Below are 23,798 nucleotides of genomic sequence, written 5' to 3'. Positions count from 1 at the left end.
CCCAGTTATTTCAGTTATGCAAATGGTTTGAGCTAAAGATAGAAATCTGTTCCATAGGCTTTACACAACATCCAAATTCCTCAGACTGAACCCTGTGAACACAAATTCCAGGAAGTGGGTTTGATCACTAAGTGGATTTGGGAAATACTGCTTACTATTTACCATTCTTGAAGCCTTAAATTATACAAGTTATAAAGCCCTGGGAAGCCTTGCAGTAAACAAACTAATTTAACTATTTTAACTCAGTATTTCCCCAACATTTCAACATGAGTTGAGTTTTTGAGCATCGTGGAGAACTAGTGCTACGTAGCACAAAGTTTAGATACCGTGGACTAGAAAAACACGTGAAAAAACCAGTCACTTAAAAAAATACACATTTTTCCCCATGAAAAGTAAATAATTAATCAATTACTAGTTATTTATTATTCTAGTTGTCTTAGAATTAAATTAGGTTCTTTGGAAAATAAGAAGTACACTTGTATATGACATGAATTCGTGCCCTTAATAGCCTGGGATCTTAGGGAAATGTCTATTATGTACAAAACAGTATCCAAGACCTGAAGATTCCATATAACCAACCACTAAATTAAATAATACAGACTTATAGTAGCTCCAGAGGAAAAGCTCAAGTACTGGAATAAAGAAGGAAGAAATCGTGAGAAGGTAGAACTGATTTTGTGGGGATGGCTAGAATTCTGATAAGTTCAAGGTTTTTTTTTTTTTTTTCTTCAAGATTTCATTTGTTTATTCATGAGAGACACAGAGAGAGGGGCAGAGTCACAGGCAGAGGGAGAAGCAGGCTCCATGCAGGGAGCCCACACTGGACTGCATCCCAGGTCTCCAGGATCCTGCCCTGGGCTGAAGGCAACTGCCCAAGGGTATTTTTAATTAAGGGCAAAAGTACACAAACTTTTCAGTCTCTATGACCCCTAGAAGTGAGAAATAGAGTGGCAAATAATACTGTGTTACATTGAGAAAAATTATACAGCAGAAAATTGTCTAGAGCAAACTGATTTTTCCATCAGGGAATAATGAATAGATTGAGCAGAATCTGAAATGTGTAGGCTCTTGAAGGCAGAGGAATAGGAAAAAGGAAACAGGAAAGATTTTTAACAGCAGTAGACAGAACTGCTGAAAGCATTACTTATAAAAACTCAAACTGGCAGTGACATATATGTTGGAATGAAATAAAAATGAACTAGAGGATCAGTTGAAATTATTATAGACTAAAGCAGTCTAGTTATGAGGAGATAAGAGTCTAGAACCAAGCACTAAGAATGTAAGGGAAAAAGGCACAGATGCCAAGTGAATGAGTCTCTGGAGTTGGCCGGTGTGAACAATCAAGAAACATTAGTCAAAGATTATTTTGTAATAATAAAGATTTATTGAATCACTGTTATAGGTTGCATCAAACACCTTGGTTTAATTTCTAATTCAATCTCATTTAATCTCCACAACAATTGTATCAAATGAGAACAATTATCATCTCTATTGTTCTGATAGGGAAATAGTTCAGAGAAGTCTAGAGATTTGTTCAAAGTCACACTCTAATAAGTAGCAGCCCCACCTCAGAGCCTATGCTCCTAGCCCCGGCCACCTCTGGAGGCGGGAGGAGTGCTCTTTAGACAGATAGAAATATGAATAGAAGACAAGAGACTGGTTTGGGGTATTTGAATTTTGAGATGATCATGAAATATATCAATGGAACAACTAACATATCTCTAAGTGCTTGGAGCTTGATTTAATAAATGATCAGTTTTTCAAATGGTCTGTTCATGTATTGCTTAAAATACAGTCCCATCAGTCACGTAGAAGAGGATTTCCCTCTGAGAGGACAGAGTACTCTAGGAAGCCAGTAAATACCCTCTGAGGGCATTACCCAAGGCAAGTTGCTGCCTGCTAAGAGCACCATGACATCCAGGGTCGAGACTGACTGACCTTCCAGCTTGTAAAGCCTGCAGTTTAGAGTGAATTATTTGACCTGCAGAATTCAGAGGGCCACGTAAAAGCTGTGATGTGCTTTTCTTTTTATCTTTGACCAACTCAGTGATGCTCTACGGTTTGTTCAGCCTGGAAACATCACACACTACCCCTGGCATTTGGCTGAGATGTGGGGAATGTAATGTTCTATGTTGTTTTTGTTTTTAATCTTTAGGAAAATCTTCTGTCTGCATTCGCATTGTTTCTTTTACACTTTGTGGTGGTTTACAGGCTCATCACAAACAAAACAAGTGACCACATAAAATCATATGGTGAATTTGTGTGACAGGTTTGAAAAGGGGCTGATTTTGAAGGCAGAAAAAAACTGGGACCAGGACTATCGACATTCAGAATTATAAGTTTTTTTTTCTTTATTACTTCTGTTTCTCTCTCTTGCTCTTTTTCTGAATGGACTTTTTGGATAATTCACCATAGAAATGAAACTGAGATCACATAATTTTAATTTTTTTATTACTGATGTATTAGAGCTGAGCATGATTGCCTCAACTCTTACTGTTTAAAATTTTAAATTATTTTATTTGCTGAAGAAACTGAAAGAAAGCTGCAACTGAGGAGTCTGTAAATGAGTTTGAAAGATCACTTGAGTTAAAGCCATATACTTCTGCTGTGCATGGGCACAGGGATTTTACCTTTTCTTTCCAGACTGCTGACTGACTAATGCTCTTTGTTCAAGTGAGGCCATCAGAGCACTTCTTGGCACAGTCCACCAAGAAAACTTCACATACTCACCTAAATGCACGTATGTCCTTGTGCAAAAATCTTTTAAATTTTTTTTTAGTTTTTGTATTGAATACCAATTAACAAAAGCAACACGTGAGAATTATATTATAATGACAATCCATCAGTAGTCTATAGAGACATAATAATAATGCAAACACAGTGAAGTAGAAATAAGAAAGACTCAGGTGAGCAACAAATTAAAATAAGTCTGATGCTATTGGTAGATCCACACTACAATTCAACTGATCTGTATTAGAAAATTAATACCAGCACATTAGATGATAGCTTCCTATGCATCAAAACCAATCTTGAATCTACTATTTATAATGGTCATTCTTGATAACAAAAACTTGTGTTGAAGTTTTAAGTGTGCCTCTTATGTAATGTTTTAAAATCTTACTAGTAAGAAAAGTCTTTTTGATAGTATTTTCTCTCTCTCTCTCTCTCTCCCCCCTCTTTTTTTTTTTTTTGCAAGTTCATCCCTTCCCCTTCACTGCTAATTTACTTACCTCCACGCCACCAAAATTTAGAGGCCATTTTCCATTACACAACTGCAGTGTAGGCAAACCTGACATTACACTTTCTAGCTATAGAAAATTTGTGCAGACATTCAGGAACATGATCATCTGAAGGGATTTATCAATTTATCAAACAACACAGAATCAGAATTTTGGGGCATTACTTTCAAAGATAAAATTAGCATAGACTTCTTATTTTTCAGCTTTTTGGACCATTTACATTTTAATTTTTTTAAAAATTTATCATACAGAATGTATCTGGTGGCAGAGATTTTGACCATCAGCTATAACTCTGAAAATTAAACGTCTAAAAAGATACTGCAGGTAGAAATGCAAAATGTCACATGCTTTATGATACCGAGCACAGAAAGTACAATGCAAATACTGCAGCAAAGATGTTAAAGCAATGCACAATTAGAAGATTTTGATATAAATACTATTGATTTGTTAAATGCAAAATCATGCTAAATGTATTTACTTAGGACTCTGGTGATACGTGTTTTTAAACATTGTCTTTTCAGTTTTTGTGAGGTAACAGTGATACCTTATGAAATCTGTTCCTTTTTATGTACCACACACACACATACACACAAACACACACTCACTCCTTCACACATAGAGTCAAAGTCAATGGCAGTGGGTGGTTTATGTCAGGGCTGGTTTTGACGCCCCCCTCCCAGAACAAGATAAATGTAAGTGGCGAAGAGCTCCTGGGGTTGGTTGAACTCATTTTGTATTCAACACTCTGCCTGGCCCCTTTCTCATCTCTTTCTCCCTCTCTTTGTATGTTCAAGCCTACTTGAGTTTCTTTTTTCTTTTGTAGAACTTGGTTCTTTTGATGTGTTTCAGGGCACGCCCTGTGGCAAAGAGAACTTCCCAGGAATCGGAAACATAAGCACACAGGTCTGAAGCAGCTACTGTGCAACAGCCAGAAAGATTCCAGCCCAGAAGCTGGATTTTCTCTCTCTGAAACAGCTTCAGAACACATGAGAAGGGGGGCAAATGTGCAATATTTTCCACATGTATTATTCTAAAGGGATGTATAATATAAAATTTAATAGTGAGGTAAGCGTTTGGTGAGAATTTTAACCTGGATGGAGCTGATGATAGTAATTTAACCTGAGATACGTTTCTATGCATTTATATATTTGTTAGTTTAATCAAATTTCCCCTATAATTTATAAATTAGTTTGTTTCCATTTCACTGATGTGATGGCATCAACAAAGCTGAGATTTTCAATGACACATGGTCCTATTTGTTAAAAAATGAGGTGAGAAAGTGCAGTGCTTTAACTTTCTATTTACTTATTCCTGAGGTTGAAAGAAATGCTGCTGTAAGTATTGTCAAACTATTGTTAGAAGGCATGATCTATATTATTAATAGAAAGTCTAGATAGAAGGAGGAGTTAATTATTTTACATCCCATATCAGTATTTCTATGTTCATAAACTAAAAATATTTAATAAAATGGTGTTACGTCTAATTTAAAATATCTCTGTTTACTCACATATTATACTTTATGTGGCAAATCTTTCAGGACTATGTCACTGAATTAGAACTTGGAACTGAAAATAAAAAAAAAACAACAAACAGAAAATAAGGAAAAACAATCCAGTTTAAGTTTACAACATATACAAACTTACCGCTTTAAGGTGTTCAGATAATAGTTAAATTCAATTTTTACCCAAGTCTCTAAGAGAAATCTTTTATTTTTAAAACCAAACAATTGGGAAAGCATGGTAACTAAAATTTTAGTAATTATCTGGTTTGTTTGATTGGTTTAGAGAACCAATCTATATTAATTAAGTGTATAGTTTACTTTTGCATAAGTGAGTTCACTCTCATGTTGCTAGGCCTACTGAAAAATAATATGCTACCAGCTGAAGAATCTAGAGAAAAAAAGGAAATTTGATAAGCAAGTAGTTGATTATTTTCAATTAAATTAAATTCAGTTTAGTAAATGTATTGAGCAGTATTTATGTGTTTGTGCTAATGACATTACCTATTCACCCTAGGAAAATAATTAGTGGTATCATTGAATCCATTCAGCATTTCCCAACATATTTTATGCTCAGATAACAAGTCAACCAGCTAATTGCCCCTATTCTTTTTACTTTGGCCTCTATATCTACAGCTTAAAAGAAAGACAGAAAATGATTTGTCTTTCTGTCTTTCTTATATTAACTGAATTGATATAATTGAATTGATAGATCAATTGAATTGATATAATTCAATGATTTAAATATTGGTCAAATACATGTTTTAAACAATAATATGAGAGGATTGTTTCAACAAATTGGGAATAGCCATAAAATAACTTTTATAACTACTGTGTCTCTTGAATTCCTTCCACATGTACCTCAGTTACTATTTATGAATATTTATGCAAATATATATACGTAACATTAGAAAAATTTCTTTGAAAATAGAAAAGGCTGGGGATTCACAATACTCATTTAAATGTTATCCATAGTTCAATGAGTTTGTTTTACTTAAACAAAAAACATATCTTGAATACAACTACACATAGAAGAGTACAAAAGAAGTATTTTTATCTTTCTGATGCAATGTAAACTAATCTATTTCTGTCTAATGTTATGTAGCATTTCTAGATACTGAATGCTTCCAAATTATTTGATCCTAAATTTGATAAGATATATAGGTGCCTATCACACGTTGCAACGCTCCCCAGCTTTAGGCAGTGGCTGCATGCAAAGGGTCACATGATAATCTCATCCTGTTTATAAACGTCCATGAAAGCCACAGTTCTGAAGGAGCAATGCACACAGGACCTCCCAGTTTACACAGGATCATTGCTGTGTGTCACACTGCCCTGCACCAGTTGTCATATTACCTAGTTTAATGGTGCCAGAAATCTTGTCTTGCTATGGTTAGTTGTTTTCTATCTCTTCCTTCCTTTCTGTAGAGGTGTTTTCTTTGACCCACAAAGGGACATCGGAGTTTGGCGTGCCAAGTATCAAAGTAACACATACTCTTCATAATCCAAACCCAGGCAATAAAAGTGCATTTATTTTTTAAAATATGAAAATTTGAATGAAATTCAGCCTTTTAAAGTAGAGTGACAAGTTCTAGACCTGGCAATGCTTTCCATTTATTTGACTAGTCACTAAAATAAGATTTAGTGTCTCACTGGAAAGTATTACAATGATGTTTAGAGAAACCTCTTGGGAAACAGATATGAACTCCTTCAAATATTTTTCTTTTTAAACAGAAGCAAAAAAAAAATAAAAAAAAAAATAAACAGAAGCAAAACATAGCAAATGGATTAGAAATTAGTTGACTGAATTTGATCAGTTTAAATTAAACTTTTTATTACATATAGAGTAAAAGGATATATACTTGAAATATTACATCTACCCAAATAATACTAATTGGTTACTTTTACTGATTAAATTTACCAGCTGGTCACATCCCCTATTTCACTACTGGAATTGTGAAATGATTCAATTATTTGAAATTTTATATAGTTGCTTGGCTTAATTTAATATTTTTTGTCTTTTGTTTCTAGTTCTTCCCTTCTCCCCCTCTTTTTTTAAAAAATATTTTATTTATTTATTCATGAGAGACACAGATAGAGAGAGAGAGGGGCAGAGACAAGACACAGACAGAGGAGAAGCAGGCGCCACACAGGGAGCCAGATGTGGGACTCGATCCTGGGACTTCAGGACCACGCCCTGGGCCGAAGGCTGGGGCCAAACCCCGGAGCCACCCAGGGATCCCCTCTCCTCTCCTTTATATGACTGTGTGGATATGATACAAATATTTTTCGAAGGAACAATGGACTGGTATTTTGTACAGTTCCCCTTTGAGCTCACTACCAATTTTGAGGGACTTTAGGGATCTATTCCAAATTTCTAATTTTACAAAGGAGGCAGACTTGAAGAGTTTGCATAACTTTTATCACTCAAATCTAGCAGCATAGCTGATCCTCAACAGAGATGGGTTGACTGAAAAAAACTGACATAGAGTGACATAAATACAATACCACAGGGGATCCCTGGGTGGTGCAGCGGTTTAGCGCCTGCCTTTGGCCCAGGGCGTGATCCTGGAGACCCGGGATCGAATCCCACGTCGGGTTCCCGGTGCACGGAGCCTGCTTCTCCCTCTGCCTATGTCTCTGCCTCTCCTTTCTCTCTCTGTGACTATCATAAATAAACAAAAATTAAAAAAAAATTTAAATACAATACCACAGTCCTTAAGATACAGCATAGTGGCTCATTTACAGTAATAAACTTTCATAAAGGTCATCTTTTAGCCACACCGTCACCACGAGGCAAGAATCACTCATTGTAGGAATTATTTAATGGATGAGATAACAAGTTCAGGATCATTAAACGTTTTCCCAAGATTAGACAGCTAAAGCATTGGAAGAGCTTAGGTTGGAACTCCTGTTTTGTGATTCCTGAACATTGGCGAGTAACCACTGTGCATACCTCTGACCGCTTTTCTCTCTCTTGCCTTTCTCCACTCTCAGACAAAAGGCAGGAACTGCCATTATTTATCTCGTTAATCTCAGGACACATGGATAATAAAGAGTACTCAAAAAATGACTGAGAACAGATAAACCCAGGACTCTGGCTAATGGGTCCATTTCTGTTTTTTCTAAGAGTAGGAGGTGGCATTTGAGAAGGTAGAGGGAGCCTGTAATGTCAGAGATACAGAAATGCCTCAAAGCATTTAAGCTAGCAAAATTCATTCTGTGTTGGCAACAACATGTGCGAGAGCAATTCCACTTACTGAGGACAGAATTTGTTAACAGTTCCTTGATGGGCCTGATACAGAAGTCCTCGACATTATGTGCACAATGTACAGTCTATAAACTCACATGTGATTTAAAGTTGACTTGGGGAATTCAGTCACAGTCTTTAGTGAGGTTCTTCCCCCTTGTCCTCCCGCCCCCACATGCATGCCCTCAAATAGAGTTCGGGCCCAGGTCCTGGATCTTTAAACACCAGCCACCTTATCTAGAACTTTCTCTTGTCATGGGTCCACAGTGGTTTTCTAATGAGATGCTCATGTCCCAGGCTGAGGGGAGAATCCCTTTCAAGTCCAAAGGCTTTGCTGCTTCTTTTTGTGTTTTGGAAGTAAGATTATTTGGAGAGACTGGAGTCCTGCACTACCAGCCTCCTTTCTGGGTCCCCTTTCACCCTCTCCCCCAATTCATCCCCCTTCCCTCCTTTTTTTTTACTCTGGGGAACCTGTCTGCCCCTCTGATTTGATGTTTCCAGGGTCACTGTCTGGCATTTCTGTATATTTCGATCTTCTGACATCATCTCTGATAACTTTAAGTGTGTACCAAAGGCAGGAAAAACATTTGCCAGCTCTGCTTTCCACTTTGCAAAATCCCCCCCGGTAAAGCAACACAAAGGGCTTTGCTCCATGCTTGGTGTAGAAAGGAGGGGAAAACTGTAGAAAGCAGAACATAAATTCTTGTTTCAAAAATATCCTACCATAGATGCTTTTGGAATTAATGCCTGAGTGGTTTTGACACAGTCTCCACAATGAAATTATAATTGTTAGTTTGTCGGGGATTTTCTTTTTGTCTTTCCAAGGGCAAACTGCCTTGGCATCTCCCCACCAATTGCTATTGAGACATTTCTCTGCAGGGCTTCTAGGAAAGGCAGCTCACAGCTCAAACACACCGCAGACAGATTCTCTGTCCTGAGGAAAATAAGAGCTTCTGGAAAAAGAAGTTTTATTTTAAAACATGCAGTAGAAGCAGGAATTTCTTTGTTATAAAAATCTCAAGAAGCGGGCACTTTGACATATAAATGAAATTATAACAATATTATAATAAAATGTTGAATTTGAATAGTGACACAATACCCTCTTGGAAGTGCATTTCCACAAAGGCCCATTCTTTGCCTTGCAAGTCTCAGATCAAATATTACTGCCCCAGGGAGGCCTTCTCTGCCCCTTCTATTTCCTACTTTATCTCCTTCACAACCGTTTCACTATCTGTAATTAGCTTTTGTGCAAAGCAGAATTCTAAGATGGCCCTCAACGTTCCCACATGCTGCTATATGAGTTCTGTATAATCCTTGCCCCTTGAGTGTACACAGGCCCTGTGAATATGATGGACTAGCACTCCTGTGATTAGGTTACTAATCAGTTAACTTGGAGTTACTCAAAAGTCAGAGGATCTGGTTGAGCCTGAGCTAATCGGGCAAGCCCCTAAAAAGGACTGGGCCCTTCCAGAAGTCAGAGAGGTTTGAGGTACAAGAGGTCTTATGAAAAAGGCCTCATGGAGAGGGATGGTGAGCAGCCTTGGGAGCTCTGAGAGGCCTCTGACCAAACATCAGCAGAAGAGGGGATTCAGACCTATGATTACAAGGGGTGGCGTTCTTTCAACACCAAATGAACTTGGAAGGGAATCCCTGGCTCCAGAAGGGATGCAGCTCAGCCAACAGCTTTATCCCAGCCTTGTGGGACCCTGAGCAGAGAACAAACTTGGGTCCCTCCACATGCTCCCTTGACTCTCTCCCCTACCAGCTCTGTCATGTTACTGCCTCAAACTCAGCTCAGCAAGTCAAAGCAATCTACACACACTTTTTCACACGAACTACTTGCCACTAATATACTTGCTTTAAAAAATATATATTTTATTTATTTATTCATGAGAGACGCAGAGAGAGAGGCAGAGACACAGGCAGAGGGAGAAGCAGGCTCCATGCAGGGAGCCCAACATGGGACTCAGTCCCAGGACCCTGGATCATGACCTGAGCTGAAGGCAGACGCTCAACCACTGAGCCATCCAGGCGTCCCTATACTTGCTTTTAAGACTCAACTGACTGCATCACACACATATTCCCATGTAATCATATTATTTTTATTTCTCAACGTTAATAATATTTATGTAAATCAAGAGAAAGCCTGTACTTACCCACCTGGTTATAATGATGATAATAAAAATTAAAATGTTAAATTAGGGAAATACAATAATTTTAATTAAAAAGTTATATCAAGCCCTAAAGGTAGATTTGAAATGTTGTAGTATTATGGATTTATTGATATTTATTTAAATAAGTAGCAAGTTTAAGTTTAAATTGTGGGAACATGTCCTTGAACAAAATGTATACTAGCAGGTTTTAGTTTATTTTCTCCTGTCTTTTGTCATTTTCCACATAATTAAGACCCGTAATTAAAGTAGAAATTAAGTGAATTGCGTATGGCTGTCAATGGATAAGTATAATATATTTTATATACACGCACATAATCTTTCCATTCATGATGCTTTTATAAATCTCTTAGCCTTATGATTTCCTCTTAAATATATTTTTAATTTCTCTTGAGTTTTGATTTCTTCCAATGGTTTACAGATACACTACCATATACAAAGTATTATGTATTATGAAAAGAAAAAAAACTTACTTTTATGACACTATTCATAAAATTACTAGGATTAAACATAACTATTTGTGATTCTGTTCATTATTTTCATAAGCGTTTCTATCTCTATATTAAAAATATCTTATATGAAAAATGTTACTGCTATTTTCAACTGGAAATGAAACTTGGTTATAAGTTCTGATCTACTAGGCCATTAGCATTTGTTTTCTAAAGTAAATACGAAAGTAATAATAATTAAGAACTGCATAGGAGTGCTTAAAGATGATGAACTGGGGAATGTGAAAATTATTAGTTCTCCTCTTCCTCTACTGAGTCCTCCATCCTTGAAGAATATCCTAGTAGAACAACAGATGCCAGGAATTGTGAGGAAAGGAGGGGGATGGGGAGAAAAAAGAAAAGAAGCTAGCCAGGCACAATTTAAATCCTGAGGGCATGTGGCCATGTTACTTAATTTGAGCTGCATTATGCAAAACAAAACAAAAATTATCTGCAAGTTGGCAAAGCCTGCTGAAAGTGCAACACGAGGAAGAAACCAAGTTAGCACGCAGCAGATTTAAGACATGCTCGCTGAGGTGCTTTGAAGAAAGCAAGCTGCACGACCCCCATCCCCAAGCATAAATAAACTCCAAACAGACTCATTTGCCATGAAGGATGAAATGTGGAGGTGCCGTGGCGCCTGGGTCTCTGCCTCTCCATGGCTCCTTTCCCCAAGTCGTTCTGGTGGGTTTTTGTGTCGCAAAGTTGTCCCTATGCAAACAACAGGTTGAATATTGTAGGTGTGGGTTATTAAAGTGTCCCGGGGACAATGGCAGTCTGTGTCCCATTTGTAACGCTTGGATTAATCTTTGGAAAGTGCACACAAAATGTGACATGATGTTGGCTTCCAACATTATTCAGTCTGCATAGCAGCAAATCCTGCCCTGTCTCCCTGGAAATAAAACTCCACAGACGTATCACTGCCATCTAAAAAGGAACCTATCATTTATGCTCAGAATTGGAGGCACCCTGGTAGAATTTCTGTTAGGAGTTTGCCTTTCTAGTTTGGAGAAGCATTTATGATGGAAACAAATTACTTTCTACCATCTTATTCACAGTCTCCCCAAAGAAAATCTACAATCAGGTAAATCATGGGTGTGTGTGTGCGTGTGTGTGGGTGTGGGTGTGCGCGCACAGATGGGAAAAATAAGAAAGCCTTTATCTTTCGAAGAGAATTCCACTTCACTTTAGATTGATAACCCACAACTGGTCCCTGACAACAGGCCGGATTCTTGACATTATCCCTCTTGTCACCTCATTTCCCCCTTTTGATTTTAAAAGCTCTAGAAGAGAGCGCCAAGACGTGAAAATTGGCTGAGGGAGGCACAATGAGAAGACAGGGTGCTTCTCTCATTTCCTTTCCTATTTCTTTCATCCAAGGAGCTTCTGAACCTTTGAGACTTGGCCTCATCCCATTGTCCATCAGAAAATTCTTCTCAACTGAAGCACCTTGTGCACATAAGGACTAAGTGGCATTGTGGAAGTCAGGAAGATGATTTCTAGGACTATTTGGTTTTAAGTGCACCTCAATATTATAACTTTAGATGACAATTAGAACGAGGACTATTGAAATAGAGAAAAAAAGGCATGTTCAGTTATTGACAACCATCAATGATGGCTGTAATTCCCATAGAACCATATTGGAAACTAACTCTACACATAGGAAGAATTGGAAGTTGCCTAACAAAATGGAACTGGTGTGTGTGGGGGGGCTGGGGGGAGTCAGGGCATTGTTCCAGAAAAAGGGCTTTTAAAGCATGTTATAGATCAATGTCTTTATCTTCATTATTAGAATCCAATTTTTCCAGTGTAATCTTTTTTGTCTCATAGAGACATAAGCCATCATTAAAGTAGGTTAGGAATGGCTTCCCTCAAATTCTATGGTACAGATACATTCTTATAGTAATTTTGTATGTGGCCGCATTAAAACACCAAAATAAGTGGAATGCCCAGTCTTTGGTCTAGGACATCCACTTTCTTCTTTTATTGCTTTTCCATAAGTCAATTTCATAATTCTTAAGCTATAGAGTAAATAGGTATTTAAAGTACTGCTTTAATCTGTTTGGCATATTGGACATCAACTCAGTTTTTTTTTTTGGAAGAGAATATAGTTTCCATTGAAAAAGTAATTACAGGGAATCCCTGGGTGGCTCAGTGGTTTAGTGCCTGCCTTTGGCCCAGGGAGCGATCCTGGAGTCCCGGGATCGGGTCCCACGTCGGGCTCCTGGCATGGAGCCTGCTTCTCCCTCCTCCCGTGTCTCTGCCTCTCTCTCTCTCTCTATCACAAATAAATAAATAAATCTTAAAAAAAAAAAAAAGAAAAAGTAATTACAAAGGACTGTAGCTAAATTGCACGGACCCTGCCTCCCAAGTTACCTAAAAGATGTGGGAAAATCTGTGAAATCTGAAGTGCCATGCTTCCAAGGGCTTCCCTGAAGCAGTGGCTGTGGCAGTGGGCAGGGGAACAGGGTACCTCCTGCTGGGGCATCACGACTCTCTTGAATCCTTCTCTCCACCCCAGCTCTTTCATCAAGATAATGTGGCTGATGCTGAGATTGCACCTTGGTCACAAGGCCGTTGTTATATAGACTTTAAAGTTGCATGTTGCCTTTTCCTGATGTGTCTTGGGGTTTTTTCTTGGGGTTTATTTTTCACCTGTGACATGTCTACTTGGACCTAGCATTCTGATAGTTGCATTCATTTATGTGTTGTTCTGACATTCACTTTATTCAGAGTTCAAAATGGGGTAGAAGGGGTATGGTAGGGTTACCCAGAATGATTTTTGTTCAAGGAGGGCCAAAGGTAAAAGGAGAAGAACGCTGATAGCAAAGTGGATGGGGAAGAACATGGCTTCATTCATACTTTTGCATCAGCCAAATCGGTTTTCAATTTTCATCTTTGGGGTGTAAGTCAGATGAAACTCAGACTTACAAGAAGGTGGTTTAATGAGATCCACAGAGGAAGAGAGAGACAGGACAATTAGAGGCATCACCAGATTAACCTCATCACATCACTTTCAAGAGAAACAAAGCATTCTCACCAATTGTTAAGAGAAGATTAGGATTAAACCTGAGTTTACCTTTGCTGAGGAAAAGCCTTAAAAAATTTTTTTTTCCTGAAGATTTGGGTACCAGTTGGGGTTAGGAAGTGTCATAGGACCTTATATATAAATTATGGATATATAAAAACAATATGGACAAAGCATAATCATTTTCTTTTTATTTCCATGGACTAAGAAAAAAATGCCACAACCTCTCAATCTTTTAGAAAGTATATTAAGACACCTATATGTATAGGTTTTAGAAACATCCTTGTAAAGAGAATAAACATTAAAATAACCATAAGGACTTAAATGGTGGGCTTGCTTAGCACTAAAGAGAAGAATAAAGTGCGTTTAATATAATTTATTTTTCAAAAGAGGGCTTGATTCTTCACAAAATGCTACTGCTTATAGAAACCTGAGGAATTGAAGCTAAAATCTCGACAAATGGTGCCACAGCGCCACCCCCTGGCTTTGTAAAAGAGAGCAGGGAGTCACTATGTAATAGAGGAGGACAAAAGTTAACGTGCTCTCTTCCCTGAAAGATTGGAGAAAGGAAAACAAGGGAATCTCTTAGCCCTTGTATTTCTCTCAGCCCTGTAGCCTTGCATTTGTCACTGTTTCAGCTAATATCAAATGTGTATGGGGTCGAAACTGCCCGGATCTCTTTATCTGTCTCTATTTTAATTTGAAGAATGAATACACTTTTAGAGAAGAAACTCTTAAAAAAAAATCTCTTTAATGTTAGCAGTCTTTCTATTCATTTTTTTTGGACAGAAAATAGAAATACTTTTTTTTTTTTTAACATTTAAAGACTATAATTTTCATGTTCGTCTGGAGAGCGTCTATGAACAGGCTTACCTCATTGATTTTCACTTTGCCTTTGGGTATGATTGTTTCAGAATGTTGCAGAAGCTTCTTTGCATTTTTTGCTTTTATTAATTTATTGCCTCTTTGCATTCTTAAAGCTCAGAGATATTTAAGATGAAACATGTGAGAAGTACAATTTTGACCCTGAAGGGATAGGGAAATAATTTTATTGCGTATTTAACAGTCTACTTCTTTGGGATAAAATTTATACTTCTAAAATTTGGATACTTTAACATTTTTAAACTTTATACTGCAAAGTTTCACACTGTACAGAATTGACAAGTAATAGAGTGGCGAATGCATATATTTTCACTTGTACATTTCTTTCAATGAAGATCTTACAGAATTGGATTGAAAGATAAAAATGTTAGTTTTTACCATATTTTGCATTCTTGCAGCATCTATATTTGATTAATTCCTGCATTTTATTAAGCACAAGTGTGCAGAATAACATTATAACACTGTTTGAGCCTACTGTGAACGAAGAACTGTCATAAGCACTTGGTACATAATGTTAAGGCATGAAATCTTTTCAGCAAAATGAAGGAGTGTCCTATTTTTATTTGCATTTTTTGGATGAGGGAAATGAAACACAGAGACATCGAGTACCTTGCCTAGGATAGTAGAGCTGACCAATGATGGATATGAAAGCTGTCCTTTCAGACTCCATGTTCTTGATGATAACAATCTATTTTCTCAGTGTACAGTATTCTAAAAATATTTAAAATGTCATACTCTCTCATATCACTGTATTTTCTTTATGCAAGAACCTAGTGTAAATCATTTGCGTTTAAATCATTTAGTGAAAAATATTTCAATTGTTTTAATGGTTAAACAACATTTTTTGAAGGCTAATCTAAAAAGCAACCATTAAGTTTATCTCTTCCTATCCCAAGAAACCATATACCATGCATTCAAAATAAGTGACTTGTAAATAAACTTTTAGAAATAAACTTTTTGTAAATTGAGGACTTTTTATTTTACCTATTTTCCATTTTAGATTCTAACTAATCATTTTAGATAATTATATTGAATTATTCATGCTCATTTTATTGTACTGTGTTCTAAAAAGTAGTTAAGAGAAACTGTTGCTTATTCATAACTATATACAGGTAAACCCTTCCATTTTTTTCTATTTATTAAAATGTTCAGAATTTTCTAAAATTCTCTAGAGGCTCAGATACTTCTGAAACTCATACTATATCAATTTTAGAGAGTCTGTGGATATTTAAGTCTTATGTAACAATTGGCCTTCAAAACTACTCTTCAATTGATCTTATTGGAGTTTTTTTCAAATATGGTATAACATGTCCCATATTATTCTGATGGAGATAGAAAAAAGTAAAAGTGGGGCCATCTAGGATATTTTACTATAATTTCAATGTTTTATAAAGAAAAAACATAACACCATAAATATCATAAAGTGTATTTTTTTGGTGCTGAATTAGAAAATTGATTTTGGGGATATCTGGGTGGCGCAGCGGTTTGGCGCCTGCCTTTGGCCCAGGGCGCGATCCTGGAGACCCGGGATCGAATCCCACGTCGGGCTCCCGGTGCATGGAGCCTGCTTCTCCCTCTGCCTGTGTCTCTGCCTCTCTCTCTCTCTCTCTGTGTGTGTGACTATCATAAATAAATAAAAACAACAAAAAAAATAAAAATAAAAAAATTGATTTTGGCCGAGATCATGTTGGAGGTCACTGGCTAAGTTCCTTTTGGTATATTAGATAGGAGGAAGCATTAGCTGAATATCAGGCTAACTAGTCTACAAAGTGAAGTCATAACTGGAGTATTAGCAATTAATTTATTTGAAAAACCTAATTATTAGTTGTTGTGGAGCTTGGACATTGTCTTCAATATTTCTAAGCATTTTTATATATGGTGATGGCATTAATGATTTTCCTTACTTCCAATTAAATTACAGAATAGCTAATTTAGATAAAAATCAAAACCTTGAGAATAGCAATTTAGAATAGCAATTAAAAATCATTTCTATGGCAATTTACTGAAAATTTGAATTAAAAAAAACCTTTAGGTCATCTATCTAGCATGTGTATGTTCATTTGGACTTTGGCCAGCATCCATATTTAAGCTCTTACTTTGGAGTAGGATGAATATGAAGAGAAAGATTTTTAGGGAAAAGAAGTTATTTCTCTATTCCCCAAAGATACAGAAAACAGAATAATAAAAAAGGTATGTTCTTCCATCATGTGACCAAGGAGCTGTGCAATTCAGACACAAGGGGTAAACCTATTTCTACCTAGAGCCACCACACGAGGGCGCTGGCGCCGATCACTTTTCAGCGGAATCATGAGAAAACAAGCTTTAGATTTCCTTTATGTATAAGGTGCACTTTAAATAAAATACTGATTTGACTTAAATAAGAAGTGAATATTTTCTCATAAGAATATTTTTTGACAGAATTAAGTTGTGATATTTTTATTATATCCAATAGGAAGTCACTAGATTAATTGTCCTTGAATGTTCCTAGATGATAAAATTTTGCTCAGAACTTCCATTGCCCATTGAATAGCCTTCCATCTTATCATGAGGCTTTCCTCTTATTATCCTGAGACTTCGATTTAAAAAAAATACACATTTTTAAAAAGATATTTATTTATTTATTCACAAGAAACAGAGAGAGAGAGAAAGAGAGAGAGACATATACAAAGGGAGAAGCAGCCTGCTTGTGGGAAATCGGATGTGGGACTGGAGCCCAGGACCCCAGGATCACCACCTGACCCAAAGGTAGATGCTTAACCACTGAGCCCACCCAGGTGCCCCTCACTATTTCTTTCTTTCTTTCTTTCTTTCTTTCTTTCTTTCTTTCTTTCTTTCTTTCGAGACAGAGAGTGTTGTGGGGGCAGGAAGAGAGGGAGTGGGGCAGAAGGAGAGAGAGAGAGAATCTAAACAGGTGCCATGCCCAGGTGGGAGCCCAACACAGGGTTCCATCTCATGATCCTGAGATCATGACCTGAGCTGACATCAGAAGTCAGAGGCTTAACTGAGTCACCCAGGGGCCCCAACTATATGACATTTTTGAAACCAAATGTCATCTTCCACTCCCCCTTAAAACTAATTTCCCTGAGTCTACTGTTTCTTCAAATATGTAGCCTCAAATCTCTTGTTAGGATGTTTGAACATTCCTTCTCTTTCTACAGCTAAGCCAGCTTTAGTAAGTATGTGCATGTATTTTCCATTTTCACTTGATTTCACCATAACAAATCTTGTTAATTTCATGACATTCAATCATTACACAAGTAATAACTCAATAACCATCGGCATGCCAGATCCTGTTTTAGGTCCTGAGGAAAGAGCAATAAACAAAAACCCTGTCCCTGATTTGCTTACATTATGGTAGAAGGAGAAAGACAATCACAAGAAAGTAAATTATGTAGTGTAAGGTGACATGTGCTATGAAAAAGAACTGTGCCGTGTAAAGGGACATGGGACACGTTGGGGGAAGGAGTCATAACTTTAAATAGGATAGGCCTCACTGACCCTGGAATTCCACCTCATAGTTCCTTTTAATGCTTTGCTTTAGATAGAACCTTGCTTATCACCCTTGATGCAAGCAATCCCCAAATTCTGCGGTTTTTCTCAGAAAATCAGTATGCTTTCCTTTTCATTTCAACTGCTTTATGGCTTGTTTAACTTATTTACTTCTTTATGCTTAGATCATTACAAAGCCTCCTAACTTGACTCTGCACCTCTCTGGCAGGTCAGATGCTTCTCAGAGTGTTTTGAGGCAGCCATGTGATAAGACAACAGAATGTGTGTGGAAGTGAGGAGTGCTACTTCTACATCTCGTACTTTAAAAACTCCCACCATTCTCTATGTTCTCCCACGACTTCATCTGCCACCCAGAGACAGAAGACTACGGGAGGACTCCAGAGCCGAGGATGTGACTCACTGGGTAGAAGGAACCTGGGTCCTAACACCCCATGGAAGATGACCCTCTCCTTGCCTTTGAACTTGATGCGAATGAAAAAATGATCTATTATGTTAAGCCACAGAACCTTTTGGGAGAGGGGGTATATTTTTACAACAGGTAATATTATATACCCTAGTCAATATAGCCTCCTTCTATCTTCATATATCGCTGAGACACCCCCATTAAAATTATCTTTTTTTTTCAGTACTCCATTGAACGGTCACTCAACTATTTATTCATACTTATGTCACATCTGCAACTGTGGTTAAATCCAACTCTCTGTCTTCCTGTCACTGAGCAGAAGCTGCTGAGAACAGTTGAAAAAAATTGCAATTGTACAGATCAGGGCATGGTGAGGTCATGGCCTCCACCCTCAGCAGAGCCCTCAGAGCTGTGCACCAGTTCAACTGTGTTGCTCTAGGCCACTAGTTCATTCTTTATTCTTTGAAAGTCTCTGATGCTAGATACTCACCAGTGCTTTACTTTCTCCATTTTATGGAAAGCAGAATCCAACAGAGCTCTTACTGAACATCCTGCTATTGAACATAGAAATTTACTTGCATTCACGCTTATCCTTTTGCCCTTCCATGCAGTTACAATAAAATATGTACCCTTTCTCCTTTTGAAAACAAATCGTGTCCTGGGTCTCATTCCATATCACATTTTGAATACTCCACTTGGTGCTGTACTCTCAACATGGACCTCACTACCAGTTCCTTCCTGTTGCATTTAACTATGCTCAAGTCTCTCCTGGCTTGGAGACAGATACCCTTCCTGAATCCCATTCTGTCCTTTTTTCTCCTCTTTTTCACCACCCCGTTCCTTGGGAGAATAGTATATAAGCCCTTCCTACTTATTCTTCCATCAACTACAGTCTGGCTTCAGTCTCCATCATTCTCCTCCACGCTGTTCTTGCCAAGATCTGGAAGACCTTCACGTGGCTGATTGTAATGGGCACTTTTATTCTGGAAGTGCAGTTGACAATACTGACCCCTCTCTATTGAAATAGTCTTCCCTTGACTTCTGAGACTACTTGCTCCTCAAGGTTTCTTCCTCATTCTCTTTTAGTTGGAGTACTTTTCTGTCCTTTGATCAAGTGTTGATCTTTCTCAGGGTTCTGGACTCAGATCTTATATCTGCTAAATGGATCCCTCATTCCTTGGATGATTTTATTACCTCTCATGATTTCACTTACACTAAAAACTTCACAAAAGACTCCAAACCCAAACCCAGACCCAGACCCCATTCCCGCCAAAACTGTCCCTAGAAACTTCTCACCCTCTTCTTCCTCTGCTGCTAATATCAGAGACTAGGACTCAGATTGCCACACTAGCTTCCTAACCGGTCTACCTTTCTCAGGTCTTGTCCTATTCCAAAGCTTTCTCCTAGGTCCGCTAGAATGATTCTTTAAAATAAGAATATAAGCAGGTCACTACTTCACTCTAAACTCTTCAGTGGGTACCTAGTGATGCCTGGAACTTTATTCCTTAAAAATGTAAATTCTTTAACGTGGTTTATGGAGCATTTTGAGGACTGCTTTTTTACTTCTTCATTATATTCTCTTGATATTCTCTGTTCCAAGTTCTGACTTGGTGTGACTTCCTTCTCTCAATTCCTAAAACAAATCTTGCCCTCTGGCTTCAGGTCTTTGCATATGCTGCATGTGCACCAACCCTCAGCCCTATTTCTTTGGCCTGGCTGATAATTATACCTCAGGTCTATAGCTTGGAATCCTGGCTAGGGAGCTTTTCCTATCCCCACTCTAGGTTGCAAATCACTTTGCATTTCCATTACTATAGCACTTATCACAATTTATTGTCATTGCCTGTTAAATTGTCTGCCTTTCCCAGTAGACTGTAAACACTATCATATTACTAATATTCACAGCTGTTCCAAAATGGAATAGACTATAAAAGGGACGGCATTCAAACATTAGGTAGGTGGTTGGATTTGATTTTTATAGTTTTGTCATCTTATGTTCTTACTGCTCTTCATGGGCCATATGTTGCAACCAAATTATTTGATTTTTCTCAAATGTGCTCTCTGCTTTCCTCTTCTGTGAGTTGGACCATATCTTTCCCTTTGCCTAAAAATGTTTTTTCCCCTATTCTATGTCTTTGGAAATTATACTGCTTGTTAAATCTAGTTCCTACACTGTCTTTTCTACAAAGACACTTTATCACCCAGTGAGGAAAGGTCTTATCTTTCTCTGAATTCTCAAAACACTATGGACTTTTTAAAGTACTTATCATATATCATTTAAAATCACTGTATTTCAATATAAGGTTACCTGGAAGAGTACCATCTCTCTGTTCAATTCTTATAATATGTTGTATCACTTTTATGGAACACATCATGCTTTGCTTTATGCTGAAATTATGCATATACAGGACATGTCTCTTCCATAATAGTTTTGAGTTCTTGCATGTTAAATGTTTGCAATGCCTAGCATCTTGACATGTGTATATATTTATATGGACTCTCAAAATGTAATTGCTGAATGCATCAAGCAACTGGTTCTTCCACCTTATCTTCTGTTTCCATAGGACCTTCTCTTTCAAGCCTGGCCCAAAATGTGTCCATTATATTTTCGCATTTCCTCTTTGCACATAGCTTTTGCAGTCCACATTCATGTTTATAATTGTCAAAGTCCTACCTCCTTGGCTCAAATATTGCTCTCTGTGAAGGTTGCCTTAGTACTTCCTTCCAGGGAAGAGTCTTAGCTAAGGTGCTTGGCCATTGATTGGTGGACCATAAAAATACCACGAAGAAAATGAAATCATAGAGTGACCTGACTTGAGAAGTAATTTAGTAAGATCACCTAGTAAGATTTTAAGGAAGGATGTGTGCTGGAAAAGAGTGAATCCTGTAATGTTTTCCCACAGAAGCTGAGATGTGTTTAAACTTGTCTACTAGCGGTAAGGCTGGAAGAAAGGGGGGCAGGTAGAGCACTATGTGAAGTGACTCAGTAGGGCTTTGTTTCTCGAATGTTTCCATGAGAGGGCTGCTACGAAAGAAGTGAGGAAGACAGCAAGGTCACTGACTTCATTGGCAGAGAAAAAGAACACAGGAGGACCAGCTGGTTTGCGGTCTTTGAGCAGTGTCTGCTGCAGATGCTAATCTGGTGCAGTATTAGAATCTGTTTATGTTTTTCTAAGCGACTATGATGCATGCATCATTTATATTCATCTTTTATGAATATTTCATTGACCACTTGTAGTTTTTATATCAAAAAAATATAGTCAGCTAGTGAGTACAAACTGATTTTTATGGATTCCCATTGCGTGCAAAGGCTCTTGCAGCAGTTCAGAACTAGAAAAGGGCCTTTTACCTTCCATTTCTCTTTGATGTCAGGAGCATCCTGTTGTGGTGGAAAGGGCATGAGTTTCTGAGTGAGAGAGATGTGGGTTTGAACTCCGTTTTGGTCACTTACTATTTGTGTGACCTTGGCCAAACGACTTAACTTTCTAGAGACTTAAATTTGGTTTTGTTTTTAAACTGATTTTTTACAGAGATATTATGGGAATCAAGTGGAACATGTAGATGGCACCTAGCACTGTGCCCGGCATATTGTCAGAATGCCCTTCCTCTGCATGGTTGTTATATTTAAGAGAACATAAATATTGGCTTGTAAAAAACAAGAGTTGAAGCAGAAATTGGCAACTTACATCTTCAGATGAGAATGGGTTTAAGTCCCTACATTTGAAATAATTCTAGCTGAGGATATGTGCCATATATTTTATGAAGTGCAATTCATAGACATGTGACTCTGCAAACTACCTTGCAGTTCTCATATTGTGTAGATATTCAATATAAGACATGTACACATTTGGGTGCTATCTCTTTTATAGGAAAAGACAGATGAATTGTTTCTATGTGAGTATGTGACTCATGGCTTATACTTTCAAAGTGAGAATCTGGGGCAACAGTAAATTGCAAGGGATTATGGTCTCAAGCAACTTAAAAAGTAGGTTTTTATCAAAGTTATTCTAATTTCATAAAGGTACATGCTACCTATTTCTTGTTTTGTATTTGATATATGACCTTTTTTTTCCTTAGAATTGGGAAATCATCTTTGACCTTCTAAAAGTGAACCATTATCATGACCTCAGCGTTAAGAGACGGTTAAAACTGATGGGCAACATCCAGAACAAAATCTAAGTAGTCTTTTTGATGGCCTGCTTTGTGAGATCTAACCTCTTAAACTCTCAGAAGATAAGATTGGTGACAATTAGTATTTCAGACCTACATTTTGATTCTCTTACAGTACTTTTAGATGTGTTAGCAAATGCTTTCTGAACTCTCAAGTTGACATAGACTCAGAACTAAAAGCACACAGCAATTATAGGAACCAAATACATTAGTTCCACAGGTTTTTGATTTGACTTATAGCTCCAAGTATACTGACTTTCACATAGCAGGTGTTTTTAATGACTGGGCTAATTTTAGTTTGTTCCTTTTATAAGATAAGTCCACATTTAAAATATTTTTTGAGGGGCACCTCCATGTCTCAGTGATGGAGCATCTGCCTTCGGCTCAAGTTGTGATCCCAGGGTCCTGGGATCGAGTTCCACATCAGGCTCCCTGCAGGGAGCCTGCTTCTATCTCTGCCTCTCTCTGTGTCTCTCATGAATAAATTAATAAATAAAATATTTTAAAAAAGAAAAATAAAACATTTTTTTGGTCTTTTTATTCAGTATGTCTGCTCCATGGTCGTTTTAGTAAGCCTACTGCAAGGGGACTCTGCTTTCGCTCATTCTCTCCTTTAAGGACATTGGAGATATTGAGTGTATTTCAAGCCCAGTTATATGATCTGAGTCACCATCACCGTATCACAGGATGGTTTGGTCAATTCTGAGTAGTCACTGTGTAGGAAATGTGATAAACTTCACGTGAGAAACTGGGATAAGGCTTGTTCTGTAGACTTTCAAAGAGCTAATAGAAGGCAACTATCCACACAATACAAAGAATAAGGAAGGAAGAATACTCAAATAGGCAATTAAAATTGTTAACTGCTCTGATGGACTGCCTCAGAACACTTCGGAGTCGAGGTTGTGGTCCTCTGTCTGAACGTGTTACCCAGAGGGTGAGGGAAACCGGAACTGGAAGTGAGATATATACAAAGAGATGAGAAGGGGAGCTGCTCCCAATGAGCGTCACCGCCGCCAAGCAGCAACCTCCCACAGCCTGAAAAAACCCCCTTTGGAATCTGGGGAGCACAGTTTTAAGTCATGGACTTTAGATAATCCCTTCCCCGCTCTATTAAGAATTCCTCACTTAGACTTCTAATAAAGGAAAATAAGTAATTCTC

At 37.7% G+C, this 23,798-nt stretch overlaps 1 protein-coding gene and 1 long non-coding RNA gene across 3 annotated transcripts in view; one reads left to right on the top strand and one right to left on the bottom strand.

Annotated features, from left to right (window-relative positions):
• Positions 1-18,694, top strand: part of LOC140624032 (uncharacterized) — a 28,020-nt gene extending 9,326 nt beyond the window's left edge. The window contains exons 2-3 of the long non-coding RNA XR_012023579.1: positions 17,186-17,301; positions 18,275-18,694. This is a non-coding gene — a long non-coding RNA (uncharacterized lncRNA). The remainder of the gene's footprint in view (positions 1-17,185; positions 17,302-18,274) is intronic.
• The window catches only part of GRID2 (glutamate ionotropic receptor delta type subunit 2), a 1,466,011-nt gene that overhangs the window by 5,963 nt on the left and 1,436,250 nt on the right, over positions 1-23,798 (bottom strand). Inside the window, exon 16 of one of the 2 annotated variants that reach the window (XM_072810836.1) lies at positions 4,747-4,804. The exons of the other annotated variant lie outside the window; for it this stretch is intronic. Coding sequence (XP_072666937.1) covers positions 4,784-4,804 — 21 coding nt within the window. The 3' untranslated portion in view covers positions 4,747-4,783. The remainder of the gene's footprint in view (positions 1-4,746; positions 4,805-23,798) is intronic. 2 annotated transcript variants of the gene reach the window in all.

The sequence above is a fragment of the Canis lupus genome, chromosome 33, assembly GCF_048164855.1.
Source record: "Canis lupus baileyi chromosome 33, mCanLup2.hap1, whole genome shotgun sequence".
Classification (NCBI taxonomy): Eukaryota; Metazoa; Chordata; class Mammalia; order Carnivora; family Canidae; genus Canis; species Canis lupus.
Note: the sequence above shows the minus strand (reverse complement) of the source record. Positions and strands in the feature narration are given on the sequence as shown.